Source organism: Copadichromis virginalis, linkage group LG2 (assembly GCF_057382275.1).
Source record: "Copadichromis virginalis isolate Kocher_CV1m ecotype Utaka linkage group LG2, C_Virginalis_male_GT1.1, whole genome shotgun sequence".
Taxonomy (NCBI): Eukaryota; Metazoa; Chordata; class Actinopteri; order Cichliformes; family Cichlidae; genus Copadichromis; species Copadichromis virginalis.
This window is the reverse complement of record NC_140619.1, coordinates 21,853,715-21,877,214: the sequence shown is the minus strand read 5'-3', so window position 1 is coordinate 21,877,214 and position 23,500 is coordinate 21,853,715. Positions and strand designations below refer to the sequence as shown.

The following is a 23,500-nucleotide window of genomic DNA, read 5'->3' as shown; positions in this document are numbered from 1 at the left end:
TGACTGTGCAGGCTCAGGAATTAACTATATATGGTGGTTCGAAACTTGTGAAGGCGTTTTACAATCCACTGTTAATTTTAGCTCTTTAAATAGCAAGTTTAAAACACACCAACACAGTGATTAAAAGTACCCAGAACTTATATAACAACACAAAAATAAATTGAACATTTGTACATCAGTAGACTTAAAGGTTGGAACTTAAAGGACTAACAAAAGTAGCCATCTTCAGTGTCTTTCTTCACTAAGCTCTTTACAGTTAAAAAGAAAAATAAGCAGCTACGCAGTTCATTCTCTTCATTTATGTTCTTGTCTCCAAAGTCAGGACAAAAACCAGATATAAAGAACTGAAATAATGTTTTATTAAAAAGTGCACTGAATCAAGCATCCGCCTGGTGAACAATCCCTTTATCTGGAATGTTTAAGACTCTGTCAGGATGTTGGAGAAATATGAATTATAGCCAAGGACATAATGAAAATAAATTATAAAAATCATAGATTTTGTCTCCATGCAAAGTTTGTTTCAACAAACAAATCAAGAGAAATTAAGTTAAAATACCCATGTGAAGAAAAAGTATATCACGTCATGAAAAAACTTACACAGAGTATCATGTATGACTGCTGATATGGGGCTGAACATGACTTTTCTCACACAATATACAGTAATCATGAGCAAAACAGGTTTAACAATACATTTTTCTCATTCTTGGAGTCCAGCATCCTCTTACTGTTTACAGATCAAAGGACATTTTTGCAGGATTTTAACCACCACCAAGATACTTCCCTAACTTTAAAGACTGAATTACATGAACATTTGTATTATACAAGAGCAATAAACCCATGAAATTATTTAGATTTTACCCCTGATTATAAATAGATGTACTAAACTAAAAGTAAAGTAATAAAGGCGTGAATAAATACTCTGGTATTAGCTGGTTGGTGTTTCTGTGAAACAGTCTCCTGCCTATAACTGACATCTCATATATATATATTTAATGGAAGGACTCAGAAGAGACTAAAATAGAACAAAAAGGTGAGTAAACATCCAACTTACATTTTAAAAAATGAATGTTCATGTTGTTTAGTTTCTGCTGATGTGTAAATACGCAAAGTGTTTGCTAGCATTATAGATTTATACTTCTGTGTTGAATCTCTGCAGAGCCTACAACTAAAGCATGATTTAGACTTCCGCGGGAAATCGACGTCCTAACTTCCGTAGTAACCGGAAACTCCTTTTATCCCTATTCCATATACCTTCCATGCCAGTCAAGTCATTGCGTCATGCAGCAACTTGATGTGTAGTTACGTACATGGGTTGCCGTGTAGGGTTAAAACGGGGTTCCAAATATGGCGTAACTTACAATGTTACGGAGCCTCACAAGGGACATTGGGGGGGGGGGGGGGGGGGGGGGGGGGGGCAGGTGCAAATGAAGATGTACTTTTGCGACATCCCACAAAAGCTTTGCGAAATCCAGAAGAAGTTTTTGATTTACATCCATGCACTTCCAGACCAGTATGGAGTTCTTGAAAAGAACCATAGCGACGGAAGACACACGCCCACGGGAGAGATTTATAGAGTTTTATTTTGAGTTTGGGCTAAACTGTGATGTCATTAAATCAGAGCTTTATTTAAGAGAGAGACATCTGAAGAGAGTCCTTACTGTAAGGGAAAACACTCGTGGCAAGGCGTGCCCTGACCTGGTGGCCTGGGTTACATTCATTAGCAACCACCTGCAGTGTTCTGGACAGCTTCACGGGTACTAATGGAAGTACGATAAATGCAGGGAAAAGTGTTTCTCAGGATCTTGCAAAACTTTTGTGGAAACTCTGGATTTCTCCAATGTTCCTTGCGGATCTGACGCAGAAGTACAATTCACATGTTTGTCATTGCCAGCATTTGCACTTGTGGCAAGGTGCCTGCGTTACTCTGCAGTTTTGCTGCCAGAACACTAGTTGGACGTTCTTGAGCTGATTAGAGTCGAAAAGAAGGCCAAGAATAGTTGTAGCAGGCTGCATTAACACAAGGAGCAGGCTGCAGGCTTAATGCAGGCTGCATTAACGTAATAGCAGTTCTAGGTAGGTCCACATCAGGCGCAAGTTCATAAAGAGTTTGCTGTTACAACATAACAACAGCGTATATTTAACACAGAAGCATAAATACCACTTAAAGCAACACTTCTGTCCGCTCTGTTTTATTTTTGTGGGGTCATCTGCGCACCCTGATGGCCAGAGAAAATAATTTTTATGGGTAATCTTGAATTCTTCTGTTCCCCTTTGGAGATCTAAAACTAATCCGTTTATCTGCTGTTGTTGTACATAAATTATTTTTTCTGGGGTATAGCTAGTTCTGAAGTTTTCCCATTTTTTGCACAAATATTACACATGCACAACCTTTGGGAAATATGTCTTTTTTTTATAGTGTATCGTTTGTTTCTTTGGCGATATTGTCCTGTAATCCCAAATGGTACATCGAGCTGGCAGAACCACACATTCTCATTTCATATCTTTTTCTTTTCACAGCCTTTCAGGATCTGGGAGTGTTTCGATAATTTTGGAGATTTTTTCTTTCTTTCTTTTTTTATTGAAGCCCCATACCTGTAGTCAAAGATAATAAAACAAGCTTTAAACTGTAACAGTACTATACAAGTGTGTTTTTGCACTGGCTTGGAAATAAAGAAAAAGAGTTGAAAGACTCTTATATGAAGAAAGAAATCAAACGATAGTCAGTCCCTTTCACTCGAGACAAAAATATATACTGTTATATCAAGAAAGTGGGCATTACAGCAGAATTCAACACACTGAGAAGTGATCCGAAATCAAACGTGATTCTTAGTGATTATGTGTTTACTCTTCATTGGATCTGTATGTACAGCAGCCACGTACTGAAACTGGAAACATACTTTGAAAGAAATATGCACTCTAATTAGAGTCATCGTACAATATATGTCACCATGAAACCATAAATATAAATATACATACACATTTACAAAAAGCCGGGCTCTTAAAAGTGCTGCAGACAGTGTAGAAAACAGGCGAAGATAGAGGGTCACACTGCAGTCCAGGGCTTCACTCTGCAAAGGTTTGTGTACATAGTTGCTGGAGGTATTTGATTCATTACTTAGACCCCAGACAAGAAGCTATCAAAACTGGTCTCTTAAACAGAGGGGACCATATTTGGTATAACGGGTTCTTTGTTTAAGTAGGTTGCCCAATAGACGAGGTTGAAGATGCCAAAGAGAACAGGAAACAAAATCCGTGACAACCTGTCAATTTTGCTGACACTGTTGAAGGTCTTCTTGCTTTCTTGGGCCTTGCCATCCGCTTTGGGCTTGTTTGGGTCCGTCGCTCCGCCTTTGGCGATGGTGGGAAGAGTACTGGAATCCTTGGTCACGTTAGGCGCGTAGTTGGCTACTGCTACAGCGTAGGCGTTATTCTTCTTGACGATGGAGGCTCTCTCTTTCTTCTGTTGAGAGACCAAAAGGATTACCTGGAAAGGCAGCTTTACTTGTCACCATCTGCCCCTGAATTTCAAAATGCATTTACATGAAGAGAGCGGAAAGACCCCGGTAATGGATCGAGCACATTTTGCAAAGTCAGAATGAAGACCACTTTTATTTTATCCAGGGATGTGCAGTTTGTGGCAGACTTATCCATGAACAGGAGGTCTAAATACTGTCTTCCATCACCCATCTTATATCCCACCTCGTGGTGAAAATTAAAACTTTATGAGGAGACAGGAAAATTACATTACAGTTGCAATTTCAAATGAATGATGAAAGATTTCTTTCACTTTTCTTCAAACCTAGCCCTCTGATAATCTGCATTCTCCCTTTCAGGTTAAAGGAAATGATGGTTCATTGCTTCATTGAGCAGCTCCAGAAAAAATTCCTTTTGTTGTCTTTTTATGCTACCCGTCATGCTATATAAGATGAGCCTGCACTTATATGAGCCAGCAACTTTAATTACCACTCCTGTGGTAATTAATTGTTTAACTAAGACAATCAAGTGCTTTTTATCTTTCTCGCTGTTTGCATGAAGGTATCATTTCTGTTGAGATTTTGTGCTTTCTCACTGACCAGAACACGTCCTCTCTGTTTTTGTTTTCTCATTACGTTGAACTGATTTTATGCAAGATTTGCTTTCATTTCCTAAAAAAAAATAAATGTCTGGATGTTTATCCAGGCATTTATTTTTAAATTTATGTTTATACCTAAATTTTATTTCTTGATTTTCCTTCTACCCCTGATATAATGTAATGTCGTACAACATGTTTGTACTCTTAGACAGATCAAGACTTTTCTGTGGTAGTTTGAGGGTTAAGCGCTCTGCTGAAGGGCAAGTCACTATGTAGTTAGATGAGACGAGTGGATTAATGGTACTTTATGTCACTGTCACCCTAGGCAGGGGTCGGCACCTCACTGTGGCTGCTGCAAAAAATAAATGAAACTTTATGAAAAAAAACCCTAATATTACATCTGGCATCTGTCTGTCCGTCCACGTGTGTGTGGCTCTTTTTCTCCTGTTTGGTAGGAGGGGCTAAAATGGCTCTTTAGATGTTGAAGATTGCCGACCCCTGCCCTAGGGAAAACAATGGTTGGAGTCAGCGGCACAAGCAAAATTACTGTGGCCATGTGCTATGATTTTGTGATCCTCTTAGCTTTGAAATAGCTATTTCAAAGATGGGGACCAGGCCCGCAACCACTCACACTCAGTTCCCATCTTAAAAGACACTTTGGCACATCAAGACAGCAATAAGATGGAGTCAGTCTGCTATTAGTTTGCGACTTTCGGGGTTCAAGTTGACAGTTACATGCAATCTGTGATAAAAAATTAACATTAACTACTTACATTCATTAGTTACTTGGACTCTTGGACTCTAAAAGCAAGTAGCTGATGTGAATTTCAGTTTAATGTGAATTTCTATATATGTAGATGGTAACAGATACAAAGAAAGGCATTGCAGATGAGTTTTGCTAATTGGTGCAGACCAACTCAGATTGATTGCAACATTTTGTCAATCTGTCTGCAATTATAAATTAGACAGCAATTACTTACAAACCTGCACCAATCTGTCTGAGAGTGACTGCAGTCAGTCTGAATCAGATGGTGATTGGCTGGAGACACATTGCCTCTCACCAGATGACCCACACAATCAAAAATGGTTGCCCAAAGGTCGAAGGTGTTGCACATTCAACCTCTGGGGAATTGTAGTGAGGACTGCCCTAATGTATGGTTTGAAGACAGTGGCACTGACAAAAAGATGGGGGCCAAAATGCAGGTGACAGAGTTGAAGATATTGAAGATCCTGGGAGCGACCAGCATGGACACGATGAGAAATGAGCACAACAGCTCAGGCTGCAAGGAAGAAGTTCATGGAGAGCAAGCAGAGGGTTGGTGTGACAGTGGATGGACAGAGGATGTGAGGGATAGAGTGAGATGGAAGCAGATGATCCGCTGAACCCTGAAGGAAGCAGCCGAAAGAAAAAGAAAACACACAGACCCATCTTCTCATGACTAATGGAGCCTGTACTCGACAGACTGAATTTTAAAGAATCAGACACACTGCTCAGAATACTAACCAGCTATTTTTGCCTATTCCTATTATTTCTGTGGAGGTAAGCCACATTTGTCACATCCCAACATTTACAAATTTAAATCCCTTATCACTTTATGTTCTTAAAACTTTTCTGCCCCCTGTTGATATAGGGATTGTAATTTGAATGTATGGTTTTGCTCGACTAAATGCTATAAAGGGTAAAAAAAGGATTTTGTGGAATGACTGGGGGCTTCATGTTGGACCAAAGTGTACGTGAAAGGGCTCTCTGTGATTAAAGCGTGTCAAAAGAATTACACATTATCTGACCATTGATGGGATTCACCTTTCCTAGGCTGAGTTTGGCACCTATTAGCACCAGGGGGGATGAACACCTGATTGCACTTATGTTCTTTATCGATATGCTGAGCCTCAGAGTGAGTGATTTTATTATTAGTTCTCAGTAGCTGCAGCATTCTGGCTCCACTCTTGGAAGGTTAAAGAGGCCATTACTGCTGTTTCCCTTTGCTTCCAACAAATGCCTTCAAAGCTCTCTGAGCTCTCTGAGCACTGCCTCCTTCAGCATACAGTACAATGCTAATGAATTCTCTTTGAAGGCGGAGCCTGTCAGAGGATGCGCTTTCTTCTTCATTACCTTGTCAGTCACCACGCTTTTTCCATCCCAAGCCCAGCCGCGCTTTGTGAAGTAATTGACAGTAGCAAATTCAATCAAAGCGGAGAAGACGAAGGCGTAGCACACGGCGATGAACCAGTCCATGGCAGTGGCGTAGGCGACCTTAGGCAGGGAGTTCCTTGCGCTGATACTCAAAGTTGTCATTGTGAGAACAGTAGTTACACCTGGAAACACACACAAGCAGATAGCCAATAATATGAGCTCTGGCAATGTTTATTAAGGTTTTTTCTACTGTAATACACATTCTGCTACACAATACTTTAATGAAGCAGGGGAACAAAGTGAGGCATATGAAAAGAAAATCATTTTATTTTTTCTTATTTCGTATAACTTTTAATATTTCTTCTGGAGCTCAGGAGATTTGGTGTTTTTATTTCTTTCTGTGAGCTAACCAGTGATGAGTCACTAATATTACTTTCACTTGGCTTACAGTCAGGTCAAGCAGTAGCGTAGCCAACTGGATTTAAAAGCAGTGGGGCCTGTAAGAACTGCCCCCACCCCCTTCTCATTATTCCATTTTCTTTTGCACAGAATTTCCCATTAACTTCCAACAATTCCCTATATTCAGTGTTAATTTTTGACAAAACTAGGGGAAGGTCTTACTGCCATTGCAGCACATGCATAAAACCCAGCATCTACAACAGTCAGCTCAAATTACACTGGTGCTAACAATCATCATGTATGTCATATATGCTTACCAAACACAGTCCTAGCTGGCACTGATTCTCTATTCAGCCAGAAAGACACTTGGGAAAGGATGACTGTCATGATGCATGGGAGGTAAGTCTGGATAACAAAGTAGCCAATCTTCCTCTTCAGATGAAATTCAGCCGTCATCACTGTATATTCACCTGGAGACGAGAATCAGGTTTAATTACATGATGCAAAGAATTCAGCTTCTTGATTCACTCTGATTTCTTGTCATCAAACATATACTCTTACTGGCCACTTTCTAAGTACATCGTTTCAACTCCTCATTCAACTTGGTGCATTTAGGTATCTAGACTTAGTCAAGATGACTTGCTGATCATCAGAATGGGGAAGAAAGGTAAGTTAAGTGACTTTCATCTATTACTTTGGTAACTGGGTTATTATTCATAATGAAAACACTTTTCTTTCATCTATATATCTATCAGTGTAAAAATAGTAAAACTGGAGTGAGGGCCATGATGAATGAGTGTGTCAAGTGTTTTAACCCACACAAGTAGAAACAATATCTTCTTACTCCAATTTAGCTATGCAAGTGCAAACCCACGCCTTCCTGTGCCTGTATATTTATGCAATTCACATTGTTAAAATATTATATTTATATCTCAAGCTTTAAGACAACAAAGCAGTATTAAACATAGATTAACTGTCAGCAGTGCACAGTGGATATACAGTAATAATCCATCAACACATGCAAAAGTAGGCAGTAAGAGTTACCGGCCACCAAGCAAAGCCTAATAGCTGACAAGGCGGTGAAACCGTGCCAGTGCTGCAGTATCAGGCAGTCTTTTCAAACAGAAGATATCTCAAAGAGAAGCCAAGATTAGACATGGAAAGAAAAAGATGTGTTACCAATGGCAACAGAACAGAGAAACATAGCTCATTTGCTATGATTTTGAAATGAAGGCCTTGATATACGCTGCCACTTGGCAAGAGGAAAGTCTTTTTCAGCAGTGGGAAGGAGGGGGTAGAAGGGATATCAATTCCACAGAATAATCCCCAAAGATTTTTTTTTGTAATATTCCCTCTCTTTCTTTAATAGCACTGTAGATGTGCTGCTTGTATTTCTAGCAGTTACGTGAAGACTTATTCTGTCTTTGACACAGGCATACGTGCTAGCACAGGAATTTGGAGGAATCGAGTGCACTGTCAGTACTCTCTATGGAGCACTGTATCTTCTGTAATTTAATTTGCATGCCGGTCCGGTGCTTGTGTTGTGGAATGGGGGAAGGGGATGTACAAGCAAGGATATGGATGCTGATAAGTCTTCTCTGGAAAAGCTTGGGATCACTTCACTTAGAGGGAAGACAATTATAGCATGAAGATAGTAATCCTGTCATGTTCAATTCAATTCAATTTAATTTTATTTATATAGTGCCAAATCACAACAAAAGTCGCCTCAAGGCGCTTTATATTGTACAGTAGATCGCACAATAATAAATACAGAGAAAAACCCAACAATCATATGACCCCCTATGAGCAAGCACTTTGGCGACAGTGGGAAGGAAAAACTCCCTTTTAACAGGAAGAAACCTCCGGCAGAACCAGGCTCAGGGAGGGGCGGGGCCATCTGCTGCGACCAGTTGGGGTGAAAGAAGGAAAACAGGATAAAAGACATGCTGTGGAAGAGAGACAGAGATTAATAACAGATATGATTCAATGCAGAGAGGTCTGTTAACACATAGTGAGTGAGAAAGGTGACTGGAAAGGAAAAACTCAATGCATCATGGGAATCCCCGGCAGCCTATGTCTATTGCAGCATAACTAAGGGAGTATGCAGGGTCACCTGGTCCAGCCCTAACTATATGCTTTAGCAAAAAGGAAAGTTTTAAGCCTAATCTTGAAAGTAGAGATAGTGTCTGTCTCCCGAATCCAAACTGGAATCTGGTTCCACAGAAGAGGGGCCTGAAAACTGAAGGCTCTCCCTCCCATTCTACTTTTAAATACTCTAAGGACAGCAAGTAGGCCTGCAGAGCGAGAGCGAAGTGCTCTAATAGGGTGATATGGTACTACAAGGTCATTACGATAAGATGGGGCCTGATTATTTAAGACCTTGTATGTGAGGAGCAGGATTTTGAATTCAATTCTGGATTTAACAGGAAGCCAATGAAGGGAAGCCGAAACAGGAGAAATATGCTCTCTCTTTCTAGTCCCAGCAGCATTTTGGATTAACTGAAGGCTTTTCAGCGAGTTTCAGCGAGTTTTTAGGACATCCTGATAATAATGAATTGCAGTCGTCCAGCCTGGAAGTAATAAATGCATGAACTAGTTTTTCAGCGTCACTCTGAGACAGGATATTTCTAATTTTAGAGATGTTGCGCAAATGGAAGAACGCAGTCTTACATATTTGTTTAATACGTGCGTTGAAGGACATATCCTGGTCAAAAATGACTCCAAGGTTACTCACAGCGTTACTGGAGGCCAAGGTAATGCCATCCAGAGTAAGAATCTGGTTAGATACCATATTTCTAAGATTTTCAGGGCCGAGTACAATAACCTCAGTTTTATCTGAATTAAGAAGCAGAAAGTTAGCGGCCATCCAGGTCTTTATGTCCTTAAGACATTCCTGCAGTTTAACTAATTGGTGTGTGTTACCTGGCTTCATGGATAGATAGAGCTGCGTGTCATCTGCATAACAGTGAAAATTTATGCTGTCTTCTAATGATGCTGCCTAAGGGAAGCATGTATAATGTAAACAGAATTGGTCCTAGCACTGAACCCTGTGGAACACCATAATTGACCTTAGTGTGTGAAGAGGACCCTCCATTTACATGTACAAATTGGAGTCTATTAGATAGATATGATACAAACCACTGCAGCGCAGTACCTGTAATACCTACAGCATGTTCTAATCGCTCTAATAGGACATTATGGTCAACAGTATCGAATGCTGCACTAAGGTCTAGCAGGACAAGCACAGAGATGAGTCCACTGTCAGAGGCCATAAGAAGATCATTTGTAACCTTCACTAAAGCTGTTTCTGTGCTGTGATGAGCTCTGAAACCTGACTGAAACTCTTCCAATAAGCCATCCCTCTGCAGATGATCTGTTAGCTGTTTGACAACTACTCTTTCAAGGATTTTTGATATGAAAGGAAGGTTGGAGATTGGCCTATAATTAGCTAAGACTGCTGGGTCTAGAGCTGGCTTTTTGAGTAAAGGTTTAACTACAGCCACCTTGAAGGCCTGTGGTACATAGCCGATTATTAGAGATAGGTTGATCATATTTAAGATTAAAGAATTAATTAATGGCAGGACTTCTTTGAGCAGTTTTGTAGGAATGGGGTCTAAAAGACACGTTGATGGTTTGGAGGAATTAATTATTGAAGTTAACTCAGAAAGATCAATTGGAGAAAAAGAGTCTAACTTAACATCAATGGTACTAAGAGTAGCTGTAGATAATATTACATCTGTGGGATGATTATTGGTAATTTTTTCTCTAATGATAAAAATTTTATTTGTGAAGAAGTTCATGAAGTCATTACTAGTTAACGTTAAAGGGATTGTTGGCTCAAAAGAGCTCTGACTTTTTGTCAGCCTGGCTACAGTGCTGAAGAGAAACCTGGGGTTGTTCTTATTTACTTCAATCAGTGATGAATAGTAAGATGTTCTGGCTTTGCGGAGGGCTTTCTTATAAAGCAGCAAACTATTTCTCCAGGCTAGATGATGATCCTCTAAATTTGTGACACGCCATTTCCTCTCCAGCTTACGAGTTTTCTGCTTTAGGGTACATGTTTGAGAATTATACCACGGAGTCAGGTACTTCTGATTAGAGACCTTAGTTTTCACAGGAGCTACAGTATCCAGAGTTGTACATAGTGAGGAGGTAAAATTATTAACAAGATAATCGACCTCTGTTGGGGTAGCGTTCAGATAGCTGCTCCCTTCTATGTTGGTACAGGGCATTGAAGATGATAACAGTGGGTGGATTATATTCTTAAACTTAGTTACAGCGCTTTCAGAAAGACATCTACTGTAATAAAGTCTACTCTCCACTGCTGTGTAATCAATTATTGTAAATGTAAATGTTATCAGGAAATGATCAGACAGCAGAGGGTTTTCAGGAAACACTGTGAAATGTTCAGTTTCTACGCCATATGTTAAAACAAGATCTAGAGTGTGATTAAAGTGGTGGGTGGGTTCTTTTACATTTTGAGAGAAGCCAATTGAGTCTAATAACAGATTAAATGCCATGTTGAGGCTGTCATTTTTAGCATCTACATGAATGTTAAAATCATCCACAATAATTATTTTATCTGAGCTGAGCACTAAATCAGATAAAAACTGAGAAATCAGACAGAAACTCTGTGTAAGGCCAGGTAGACGATAGATGATAACAAGCAAGACTGGTTTCTGAGTTTTACAGCTGGGTTGGACAAGGCTAAGCATCAGGCTTTCAAATGAATTAAAAGTCTGTCTTGGTCTTTCGTTAATTAATAGACTGGTGTGAAAAATTGCTGCCACACCGCCACCTCGGCCTGTGCTTCGAGGTTTCTGGTAGTTAGAATGACTCGGGGGTGTTGATTCATTTAAACTAACATACTCATCCTGCTGCAACCAGGTTTCTGTACGGCAGAGTAAATCGATTTGTTGATCAATTATTAAGTCATGTACTAACAGAGACTTGGAGGAGAGAGACCTAATATTTAATAATCCACATTTCACTGTTTTACTCTTTGGTTCAGATGTGGATACTGTATTGTTCTTTCTTTGTAATTTTTTATGTTTAAGTTGTTTATTGCTGGTTTTTAGTTTGTTTTTTGTCTTTTTGGGAGCTGACACGGTCTCAAGGGAGGTGGGTTTTTGGGGGGGTAGCAGACGTGAATTATGATCTTACTGTATTTACGTTTACCCTTAGCCAGCAGTTTTAAATTTCCTTCAATGTCGCCTGCTCTGGCCCCTGGAAGACAATTGATTATGGTTGCCGGTGTCTCTAGCTTCACATGTCTGAGAACAGAATCACCAATTACCAGAGTTTGACCCCCGGCGGGTGTGTCGCCGAGTGGGGAAAAACGGTTAGACACATGAACAGGTTGGTGGTGTACCTGGGGCTTCTGTTTAAGACTATGCTTCCTCCTCACCGTCACCCAGCCGCCCTCTTTCCCCAGCTGCTTGGGGTCTGCCGGGGAACAGCTAGCGGGGCCTACGCTATCTTCGGCTGCACCAGCTACAGGGGCCTGGCTAGCTACGGGTGAATGAAGGGTGCGAAGCCGAGTCTCCAATTCAGTAATCCTGGCCTCCAGAGCTACAAATATGCTACATTTGTTACAGATATCATTACTGCTAAAGGAGGCCGAGGAGTAACTAAACATCTGACACAATGAGCAGGAAAGTGCAGGAGGGACAGGTGAAGTAGCCATGGTGCTAACGAGTCGGCTATGAGCTAAGCTAAGCTAAGCTAGCGAAACAGTACAGAGACAGTGAGTGAATACTTTGGCTATAAATTAGGTAGTGAGTACACAGAAAGGGTGCTTCAGATGAAGCACATGAAGATTATACTATGAAAAGGAATGTATCAAAAGATTTTAATTAAATTGCTAAGCAGAAAAGCTACTCAGAAACACCACTGTGTTTGGGCAGGAACAGGAAGTGATACTCTACCACAAAGCGAGCGAACACCAAGTGACAGCGCCACTCTGGCGCTGTCACTGTTGCCCACTGAAGCACAAAACAAGTGTAGGAAACAATGTTCCCTTCTAAATGGATGAGAACACCTCAGTCTCTGGGAACGTGCTATACAAAGGAAACTGAAGGAATATGTGTTATTTGGAAATGCTATAGAAATACTATTCGAACAACTGATGCTATACATTCATCATGTTGGTCAGACTGAATGGTTTTCCAGGCAAGGATAACATTTTGATAACATTTTATAATTTGGCCCACGACTAAGGCTGTAATTCCCCTGTAACTGAATGGAATTTCAGTATTTTTTTTATTACAATATGCAATTATAGTTATCTATAATTAGATAAGTACATTAGAATAAAGGGATAGCAAATGATGTTATTACAGGAAATAAAGAAATAATTAAACTGTAGGTGCAGTGTAAATAAAAAAAAATTCAGTGTAAGAAATGAGTAATGGGAAATATTGTTTGTTTTTCTGCAAAATTACCATGAAATGACACAATGGACAGAAACCGTACATTATTGGCCAAATACTTCTGACTTGTAAGAAACTCCATTCCGGGTTTCTCTGAGGCGTGGGCTTTCATCATCAGAGTTCATCCTTTAACCTATAACAATTAAAATATTCTCAAGTATGATCAACGGTTGATTACGGCACCGGCCGGGGTACCGGGAGCAGTTTGGAAGAACAAAAAGACGCGGAGACTGTTCTAAATTGTCATCCCAAACTAACTCAAAGTTTATTCTTTGTGCAGCAGATTTTATAGGCAGACAACAAGTTTCAGTTCAGACCCTGCCCACTGGGTGGGGTGGTGTCCTTCGACAGTTGGAATCCTTTGTTCAGCAAGGGCAATAAAGATGCACTCACAAGGCCTATAAATCTTATACAGAAGTCTCCTACATCCGTGAGTTCTGACACAACCCAGAAACATCTTCTGCAAGGGAGTGATAAGTAAAAGAGTGATTTGTTGGTGTTTTCCCTCCAACCTTAGTATCTACTTTCACACCATAAAATCTTCAGTTGACACAGCAAGAGGAGATGAGGTTCAAACAAAGGGCATTGCAGAAACAGGGTCCTTTGTATAATATCATCAAAAACAATACTCAGCAAATGCTACCATGGTATCAAAATATCACAACACGACTGACATACTTTTACCCAGTGAGCGTATCCTGGATATTCTCCCTTTTTTGACTCTAATAATAACCTTAAAATTAGCCTACTGTATTTGTTGGACCATAAGGCGCATTAAGCGAAACAACTTTACTCAACTCATTCTTCTTGCTTCCTCCACTTCTGTAACATTGATTCATTAATGTTGAATTCTCTGGCAGCTGCTCTATTCCCATGTAGTTGCAGTACATTAACGACTAACCTCGTATTGTGGCTGGATTATCTCAGCTGTTTTCCTGACTGAAGTTTGGTCCGTTTACAACATCCTGCCATGTGATTGCATTTGTCCCTAACCATCATGAACCCTCACGTTAACTTTTATCGAGTGGAAAAAAGTTAGCGTTCATCCTCCAGCTTCACTGTGTTTATGTTATGCTAACATAGCTGTGACGCTAGCGATCACGTAGCACATCCAGTGTTTTTACCGAGTTTTCAGACCCCCTTAGCGACTTTGTTTTTCTAAAAAGCGACTAGCGACAAATCTGGCAACTTTTTCTGGTGTTATTGGAGACTTATATATGACGACTTTTTGACGTGAACGCAAGTATCACTCCTACTGTCAACAAGCAGCGGTTGCTGCCGTGGGCACCTCGAGTGCCAAAGTGCTCACAGGCGGAGGATAGTCCTCCCCACGCTGCTATCACTGCAGAAGATGTTCACACCTGTGCGTCCAAACTGCAAATGAATCGCACATGAGCAAAGCCACTGCTCCCGCACTGACTGTAACGCAGTCAGTTCTTCTTTTACTCTTATGCTGTTTTGTGGATCACAAGGTTTAAAACTACTTAAAAACACACACACACACAAAGTAACTCCACCAGAGTTCCTATTTCGTCCAAGCCCGGATAAAGGAGCAGGGTTGGAATTGTGACATTAAAAAAAACCAATAACTGCTAAAAGAAATTTAATTTGTAGTTCTAAATAAACTCTAAATGCATTTAGGACTCACTTCATCTCTCTTCCACGACGTTATTTCTCTCTCCAACAACGTAGGTTGCAATTACATTAGCATGACCAATTATGCAAATTAGGCGATGACATCATTTAGCGACTTCTAGCGACTTTTAGGACAGCCAATAGCGATTTTCCTTACTGAGGAGTTGGCAACACTGAGCACATCATTATATACCAGCTAGCCCAACTTCAGCAACGCTACAAACGTCACTGCTGTTTAGTTTTCTGTCTTTATTTATGTCGGAAGTGATAGCAGAGCTGTACATTTTAATTTGTTTCAGAAATCTCTCAGTCAGAATATGCTATATCATGTTTAACTCCGTTAAATTTAATAAATTCTGTTTTCACAGATACCTGGATGTTAAACTTAATTGTTACACCTGATAAAGCAGCAGTTTTTACCTCTCAGTGATGTCGCAGTGTTCGTTTGACTTTGGGACCTGACCTGAAGCTGACGGAGTTTTGGACCCAGATTACTCAGCGAGGCTCCTGACTAGGTAATATTTCCAACAATCCATCAAGCAGTGCGGCTTCGTAGCTTACCAAAGTCGTACTAAAGTATTTTTTGACAGATTTTTGAGCACCGTGTATCACATAAAATCAGTTCGAGGTCAGTGAGCACAACTAGAATTCATACATAAAGCGCACTGGATTATAAGGCACGTTGATGATTTTTGAGAAAATTAAAGGATTTTAAGTGTGCCTTATATTACAAAAAATTCCTATCAGTATGACCTGAATACAGAGACTGAACTCATGAAGTCAACGGAAAATTGATTAAAGGGGTCACCAACAAGGCCATACACTTTCATACAACTTGGAAGCTTTTTACAACAAGAGGCCTTCAGGAGGATCCCTAGCATTATTAGTGTCCCTTTGACTACCTAGCTAAGCTAGATAGCCAGCATTAGCTACTAATATGTCTGCTCTATTTTGTTCTCCAAATATGGTCACTCGCCAAAATAAAATATGCTGAGCCTCAAAACTAACACTTTTTAAAAGCCACAATTTTACTCTTATTTTTTCTTTATTCGACAGCAGCAGTTACAGATAACACAGGAGGCGTGATGAGGGAGTGGGGTAGTACAGTAAATCAAAACCCAAGCATGCCACATTAAGGTATGAGCTCCTGTACGTGGGATGCATGCTCTAACTAGTGAGTTACAAGGCGTCTCACAATGCTACTGATTTAGTAGTGTTTTTGACAGCTGTATGCCTGCAGCTGGTATCAGCAGAGAAGCCACCATAAACTACAAGTTGCCCAGCAACAAACCAACAAAATGATGAAGTTAGCAGCTTGCTAATGAATATGGTGGAGTATTTAGCAGCTAAAGAGCCAGAAGTACCCCCCAGGAGTCCCTTAAGAGCTAAGAGTATGTGATTTGCTAAATGTACAGAAACAACTCTAAATGAATGCTATTTTTAATCAGTACTGGCTGGATGTGTGGGGGAAGGGGAAAGCATTTTAGGCATTTTAACAAACAAGAAAAAACACTTTAGTTAAGCTGTCCTTTAGTAGTACAATACTTTCCACACTGTGTGTGAAGTAAAGCATCACTACATTCAGCTCTGCTCAGGCTTGGATTTTTATGAATAATGCATTCAACAAAAAGATGTTCCTGAGACAACAAACATATATTTTGAATTGTGAGATTCTTGTAACAGTGTCTTGGTATATTCTCAGGCTTATGCAAGATGTCCGTCTCTGTAAAGCCAGAGAGTGCATTAGTTCGTGCCAAATGACCTAGTTTGCAAGTACGCTACACCACACACTGACACACTAGTAATGAATGATTAATTTAAAGTCAGCCAATCAGATAATGTGGAGTGACTAGCTAAACAAGAGAAACAGCCACTGGCAGGCATTCTGCCTTCCACCAAGGCATCAAACACCATTTAACCTATATAGGAAAATTTAGTCCATGTAAGGGTATTCTTACATAATAAAACTGCAGAAGGGATTCCCTTGATGGGGGATTTCAGTCACTGGGGAAATACTGTGTACTGGTAATTGATACCTAAAGGGAACATTGGTGGAACACTCAGGGATGCAGTAGCATGCACATATTCATTCTCCGGTGTAACTTCAAACTAAAACCCAACATTGCAGCTATAATTTCAGCCTGTATTTAAATTCACTGCTGACTAATTAAAAAAAGAAAGAAAGAAAGGAAGACCTAGTCCTTTTTTATTTCTATTAAAAGCAGAACGATCACACATATTTCAGTAAATATGGTCTTAGACTTTGATACAAGAACACAGGTTTAGATCTTGTGTTTTTCCTTCAATACTTTCACCTACTCTATCCTGAAATACATCGAAGCTCCAGCATGAAAAAGTTCCAGAAATGAAAAAAGTAGAACATCTTGTGAGAAAAGGGGGACTCACTCTCCACGCTCAGGCTCATACAAAAGACATCCAACTCCACAGCAAAGCTTTGTAAACCACCCACTCTTTCCTTAAGTGTACCTTTAAAGTCTGCAGGTGATAACCCTCAGGTCAGTATCCTCCACAGGAGCAAATTTCTCAAACTCTTGCATGATCATCAAATGTAACTCATTCTTTACATTTGTGATAATCCATCCCAGGCATTATTCACATTTCCACTCTGATCTCACCTTCTTCCCTGAGAAGTTCAAAACAGTGCTTTTCCCCCTTTTTAGCTAATTTAGCCCCTGCTAGGGCTGATACATTTTCAAAGGAAGTTTCAGCGTTCTTTAAACTGATTAATCCAAACTGACAATACTTTATCTTTAAATAGCCAGAATCAATCAGTCCATGTACAAACAATACAGAATTAAAAGGTGGTGGTGGTGGTGGTGGGACGATGTCAGCCTTCCAGCAATTACAGCCTACTTTCCCATTCTCAGCACTATAATCACCGTGACTTCTATCATCATCTTGCAAAAGCTGCAAATCCAGAAAGGTTTCTTCTGTCAGGTTTTCCTCAGAAGTAGTATTACTAAAATTAGATCAGTGCTGTCACTCAGCGACAGTGAGTATATTGGATGCTTTCAGATCTCTTATCCTCTGCAATTTACTTGACCTACACCACAGATGCTGCTCTGCTAAATGCTGTAGAAAGTACATTCAGTAATTCTAATTGGTTGGGTAAACGTATTATTTTAAAGTAGCTTTTAAGGCTAATCAATACTTTTCTATCATGCCAGTGCCATAAAGGACATGCCTCTGTAACTATGAAACATTAAATTTGACGGCAAACTTGTGGTTCCCAATGTTTCTTATAATAACCCAGTATGTTATTTCACTTCTTACATTTATGCCACTATTTTTTTTTTGTGGGGGGGGGGGGGCAACGCTGCACTTGTATTTCACTAGATTTATTATAAAGGACTACTTAATAATTATTTTGTAAATTTACATAATTCTATTAAAAATTGTAGCCACCATTATATAAATAAAATTATTACCAGATAGGACTAACTTTAAAAGTAAAATTATGTATGATTTATAAAACAGTGAAAAGAAATCGGTCAGTAAGACGAGAAGTTGCTATGATAAAGCCAGTCCATCACTTCTTAAACATCTATTTTTTTTACTTTTATTATACTTTTCTCACTTTTCTTTAAACGTTGCTTGTTAAGCCCTTTGTGACTTGTGTTTGGAATAGTGCTATATAGGTACTTTTTGATAAGTTTATGCTTATGCGACCATGGCAACATCCATTGTCACCATGACAACATGCACCATAATAAACTGTGCGTCCGCTGAAGTTGGTTCATCTGTCAGGTCTGTTTTGTCATCCTCCAGGCTCTGCTTCACTCATTCTTACCCCTGACATCGTCATTATTTTTTATCATTATTGTTGTTATTATTATTACATGACTGTTGCTGTTTATTCGGTGATAAACAGCACTGCATTAACTTCTCATACCACAGTGCTCCCACTCTGCTACAACAACTAACCAACCACATCCACCCCATCACATCTCACTGCACCGATCAGGCGGCCTATTTATGCTTGTCGATGTTACTCCTGCTCCACTCCACCCAGCCTCCACCTGCTTTGGTTCTGCTCTGTTTGTACGCACCCTGGGGGGTATTTATTTCTAAATTAATAACTCTTGGGGGATTACTTGCAATGGTTCCTGCATGTTATTTATCACTATGCTGTGAATTTCATTCTGCTACACGGTATAGCTACAGCAGGCAGCTTTACCAACAGGGGGCCATTTTCCCCAAATAATTCAGATTTCCACTTTTCATTATAGTTTATGACAGAATCAAATGTAATGTTAAAAAAATAATATAATAAGGATATAAAAAGAAATATAAGGTACATTTTTCTTGTCTTTATGTGAACACAATCCTCACAAAACCAAGACAAGAACATATCATTCGTCTCACTAACTTACAGTGCATTAAATACCCTTTATGGCTGATTTGCTTATCACCAATATCACATCATCTGCCATCGCAAAGTCAGATTTCTGTCGCTTCCAGCGTTTGAAGGAAAACAGCTGCCATCATCCTCTCATCCTTTTAGAAGAAGCCTGGTAGCCTCACACTGCCTCGGTATTTAAATTCAGACTTGCGGCATGTTTAGTTACCCCATCTTACAACCAGCTTTGTTTCCTACATCTTGGACAGTGATGGTGTCGCTTTCATCTTCACACACACACAAGTTCAATCTTGTTTCTTGGCATCTGTGTTGGCGTATGTAGAAGTGTATTGCTTCTATTTTTAATCCTCATTATCTCTTACTTTTTTTTGTATGGATTTGTTTGTTTTTTTCTGAACTTTGTCAACGATATGCTTGTTAGAACACTTTTTTGAAATAACTTAACTTGACAACCGATTACCTTGGATAGAGCATATTTCTATTTCTGTGTGTAGCCAGCAAAGCTTCAAGACAACATGTTCGTTGCTGCCATGTTTCCTTGTGCTTTAAAAACCCAGCTCAAACTTGAAGACCTGAATGAAAACATGTATTTACTCCTTGTATTCTACATATAATCAAAGAAAAATAGAGTGTAACAAGAGAACTGTTTTCAGAATTTACAAAAACACACTTCAAGCATGTTACGTGTGTGGATGATGCATAGTTGTGTGTCCGAAAGAAGAAAAAATTGGCCAATATATCAGTTTTTTTAAATCACCAATATCAGTCTCAGTCGTGAAATTTGAATATAAGGGCTCTTTGCTCCATTTATGTTTTGATGAGCATTTTGGGGGGCAGTCAGTTGATTTGTACAGATGGGGAAGGTTTATTTCTGATTGGTCAGTGTCCACCCTAACTCACCTGAACACACACCTCTCAGACCAACTAAAAATTATTTTTTTTTACAACCTAAAACCATACAGAATGATGTAGTGTGAAATACTTCTTGTCCTTGGAAGTTTATATATAAATAGATGTTAAACAGAAGTTTACCATCTATTTAGTGATAAATGGGACCATAACCACAAAATCAGCAACATGCTTCTAAAAATAAGACCTGATATCAGCAAGTGAGTTTTTACAAGCACAGCTCTTACCCCTTTCTTGTTTTCGGAAAACTCCAGGCCTGTCTTTTAAATACAGTAGTAATGTTAAGCTAGTTAGCCGTATACCCTGTATAAATGATATAGTATGCAAGCATCATGGTAAAGCCAATAACATTAGAGCAGACAAGCATACATTAGTGAATGTATTTATAAAATAAGCAAGAACTTCATCCAAATAGGTTCATAACTAAAACACAGAATTAGAATATATTTTATATTTTGCTTATTTTTAGTTTTAGTTTTCAAATTCAAATTCAAATTTTATTTGTCACGTACACAGTCATACACAGTACGATATGTAGTGAAATGCTTGGACAACTGCTCGTGACCTAAAGAAAACAAAAAAGGAAAAGGCTATGAATAAGATAGGAAATAAATATGAAAAATTAAAAAGGGTAAATTTAACTAGGAAGGAATAGAATATAAATTAAGGTTAAAAATGAAATAACTGTACAACACAAATTAGAATGAAGGGTAAATTTAACTGGGAAGAATAAGATAAAGATAAATATATAAATTAAAGTTGAAAATAAAATAACTGTACAACAAAATACACAATACACAATATAGAACTATATAAGAATGTATGAAGAAATCTAAATATAAATAAATATATACACAATAACAGCAGCTGTACAAGTATTAACCAGAAATGAAGAATATAGTGACCAGTGTTGTGCAAAACCAAAGTCCAGAATGTCCAGTGTGTGTGTAAGAACTGTATGTGTGGGTCAGTACTGTGTGGTGGTGTGATTGAGAGACCGTATCGCCTGCGGGAAGAAGCTCCTCCTCAGTCTCTCTGTGTTGGTCTTCAGGGAGCGGAATCGCTTTCCTGACCTCAACAGAGAGAACAGTCTGTTGTTGGGATGGCTGAGGTCCTTCACGATCTTCCTGGCCTTGGTCCAGCACCGCCTGCTGTAGATTGAGTGCAGGTCAGGGAGCTCGGAGCGAATGGTGCGCTCAGCTGACCGCACAACCCTCTGTAGAGCTCGTCTGTCCTGCATGGTGCTGTTCCCGAACCAGGTTAAGATGTTTCCTGCCAGGATGCTCTCTATGGTGCACGAGTAAAAGTTCCTGAGCACCTTGGAGGGCAGTTGGAAGTCTCTCAAGCGTCTGAGGTGGTAGAGACGCTGTCGGGCCTTTTTCACCACGGTGTTGATGTGACAGGACCATGACAGGTCCTGCGTGATGTGAACTCCGAGGTATTTGAAGCTGTCCACTCTCTCCACTGGGCACTCGTTGATGACGGGGGTCTGGTAGTTCCTCTCCTGCTTAGTGCTGAAGTCCACTATCAGCTCCTTTGTCTTACTGACGTTTAGAAGGAGGTTGTTCCTCTGGCACCAGTTCTCCAGATTCCTAATCTCCTTCAGGTAGGCCGTCTCGTTGTTATCAGAGATCAGGCCCACCACGACGGTGTCGTCAGCAAACTTGATGATGGTGGTGGAGCTGGTAGTGGCCACACAGTCATATGTGTACAGAGACTACAGCAGGGGGCTCAGAACACACCCCTGGGGGGCTCCAGTGCTGAGAGTGGTGGAGGCTGAGACATGTCCGCCCATCCTTACTGCCTGTGGTCTGCCAGTTAGGAAGTTGGAGATCCACTGACACATAGATGAGCTGAGTCCCAGATGCTCCAGCTTGGTGGTGAGTGTGGAGGGAATTATGGTGTTAAATGCAGAGCTGTAGTCTATGAAGAGCATTTTAACATAATTCCCCCTTCTAGTGTCCAAGTGAGTGAGTGATGTGTGGAGGAGATGAGAGATGGCATCGTCTGTGGAACGATTTGGACGGTAAGCGAACTGTAGTGGGTCCAGTGTGTCTGGTAGTGAAGAAATGATGAAGTCTCTGACCAGGCGTTCAAAGTACTTCATCACTACTGAGGTGAGGGCTACAGGGCGATAGTCATTGAGAGAAGCAGGGTGGGGTTTCTTCGGGACAGGAACAATGATGGACTCTTTGAAGCATGTGGGGATCACCGACTGAGATAAAGAGATGTTGAATATCTCAGTGAACACAGGAGCTAGCTGGTATGCGCAGTCTCTTAGGATACGACCTGGGATGCCGTCTGGTCCTGCTGCTTTCCTGGTGTTCACTCTCTTGAAGGCTCTCCTTACTTCATGCTCGGAGATGACGAGCACGTTTCCGGTGCTGGCAGTATCTTCCTGTCTGCAGCCGTTAGCGCCGCTAACACTAGCATTGTTGGAGACCTTAGCTGCAGCCTCGAAGCGAGCATAGAAAGTGTTCAGCTCGTCTGCCAGAGTCACGGCCGCGTTCGTCATACCGGTTGTTGGTGCTTTATAGTCCGTTATTGTCCTTAGTCCCCGCCACAGGCTCCTAGAGTCACTCTGTTGGAGTTGTGACTCTAGTTTCCTCCTGTAGCGCTGCTTCGCCTCTTTCACCGCCCTCCGCACGTTATATGACGCGGCTTTGTACGGGTCCATGTCCCCCGTCATGAGTCCCGTGTTGTAGGCAGCGGTGCGGGATCTCAGAGCGTCGCGGATGGTTTTATCCACCCACGGCTTCTGGTTGGGAAACGTTGTGATAGTCTTTGTCTCCACGGTATCATCCGCTAGTTTCCCGATGAATCCCACAACCGCTTCCGTAAACACGTTGACGTCATCGTCGGAGCTGTTTCTGAACATGCCCCAGTCTGCGTCATCGAGTGCGTCCTGTAACGCGGCCACCGATTGATCCGTCCAGCGCGCGACCTTCCTCTGAACCGGAACTTCCTGTTTCAGCCTTTGTTTGTATTTTGGCATGAGGAAGATGGCGGCGTGATCAGATTTGCCAAACGGGGGGCGGGATTGTGCCTTGTAGCCGTCCTTGACCGTAGTGTAGCAGTGGTCCAGTGTCCTTTCACCCCTGGTGGGGCAGGTGATGTGTTGATAAAAGTTCGGCGCTGCGCGTTTGAGGTTGGCGCTATTAAAGTCCCCCGTCACAATAAGCGCAGCGTCCCGGTGTTGTGTCTGGTGCTGTGTGAGTGCCTCATGCAGCTCGCATAAGGCGGTGACCGTGTCCGCTTGTGGTGGAATATAAACGGCACTTACAATGACCGATGTAAATTCCCGAGGTAGATAAAAAGGACGACACATGATGGACAGTAGTTCCAGATTTGGTGTGCAGGAGCGTGTGAGAGGAACAACGTTCGCACTGTTGCACCAGTTGTTGTTCACCATTAAACACACGCCGCCTCCCCTTGACTTCCCCGAGTCCCGTGTCCTGTCCATGCGGTGAACCGAGAAGAACTCGGCCGGCTGGATGCCGTGGTCCGGCACCGCTGGGTTCAGCCATGTCTCGGTGAAG

General features: G+C 40.8%; 1 protein-coding gene across 2 annotated transcripts in view; it reads right to left on the bottom strand.

The window, feature by feature from the left end:
• Positions 1-337: 337 nt before the first annotated feature.
• Positions 338-23,500, bottom strand: part of gabra2b (gamma-aminobutyric acid type A receptor subunit alpha2b) — a 47,840-nt gene continuing 24,677 nt past the window's right edge. For both annotated transcript variants that reach the window (XM_085473476.1, XM_085473468.1), the window contains 3 exons: positions 6,923-7,075; positions 6,186-6,388; positions 338-3,460 (listed from right to left, as the gene is read on the bottom strand). In XM_085473476.1, coding sequence (XP_085329602.1) covers positions 3,152-3,460; positions 6,186-6,388; positions 6,923-7,075 — 665 coding nt within the window. In that variant the 3' untranslated portion in view covers positions 338-3,151. The remainder of the gene's footprint in view (positions 3,461-6,185; positions 6,389-6,922; positions 7,076-23,500) is intronic.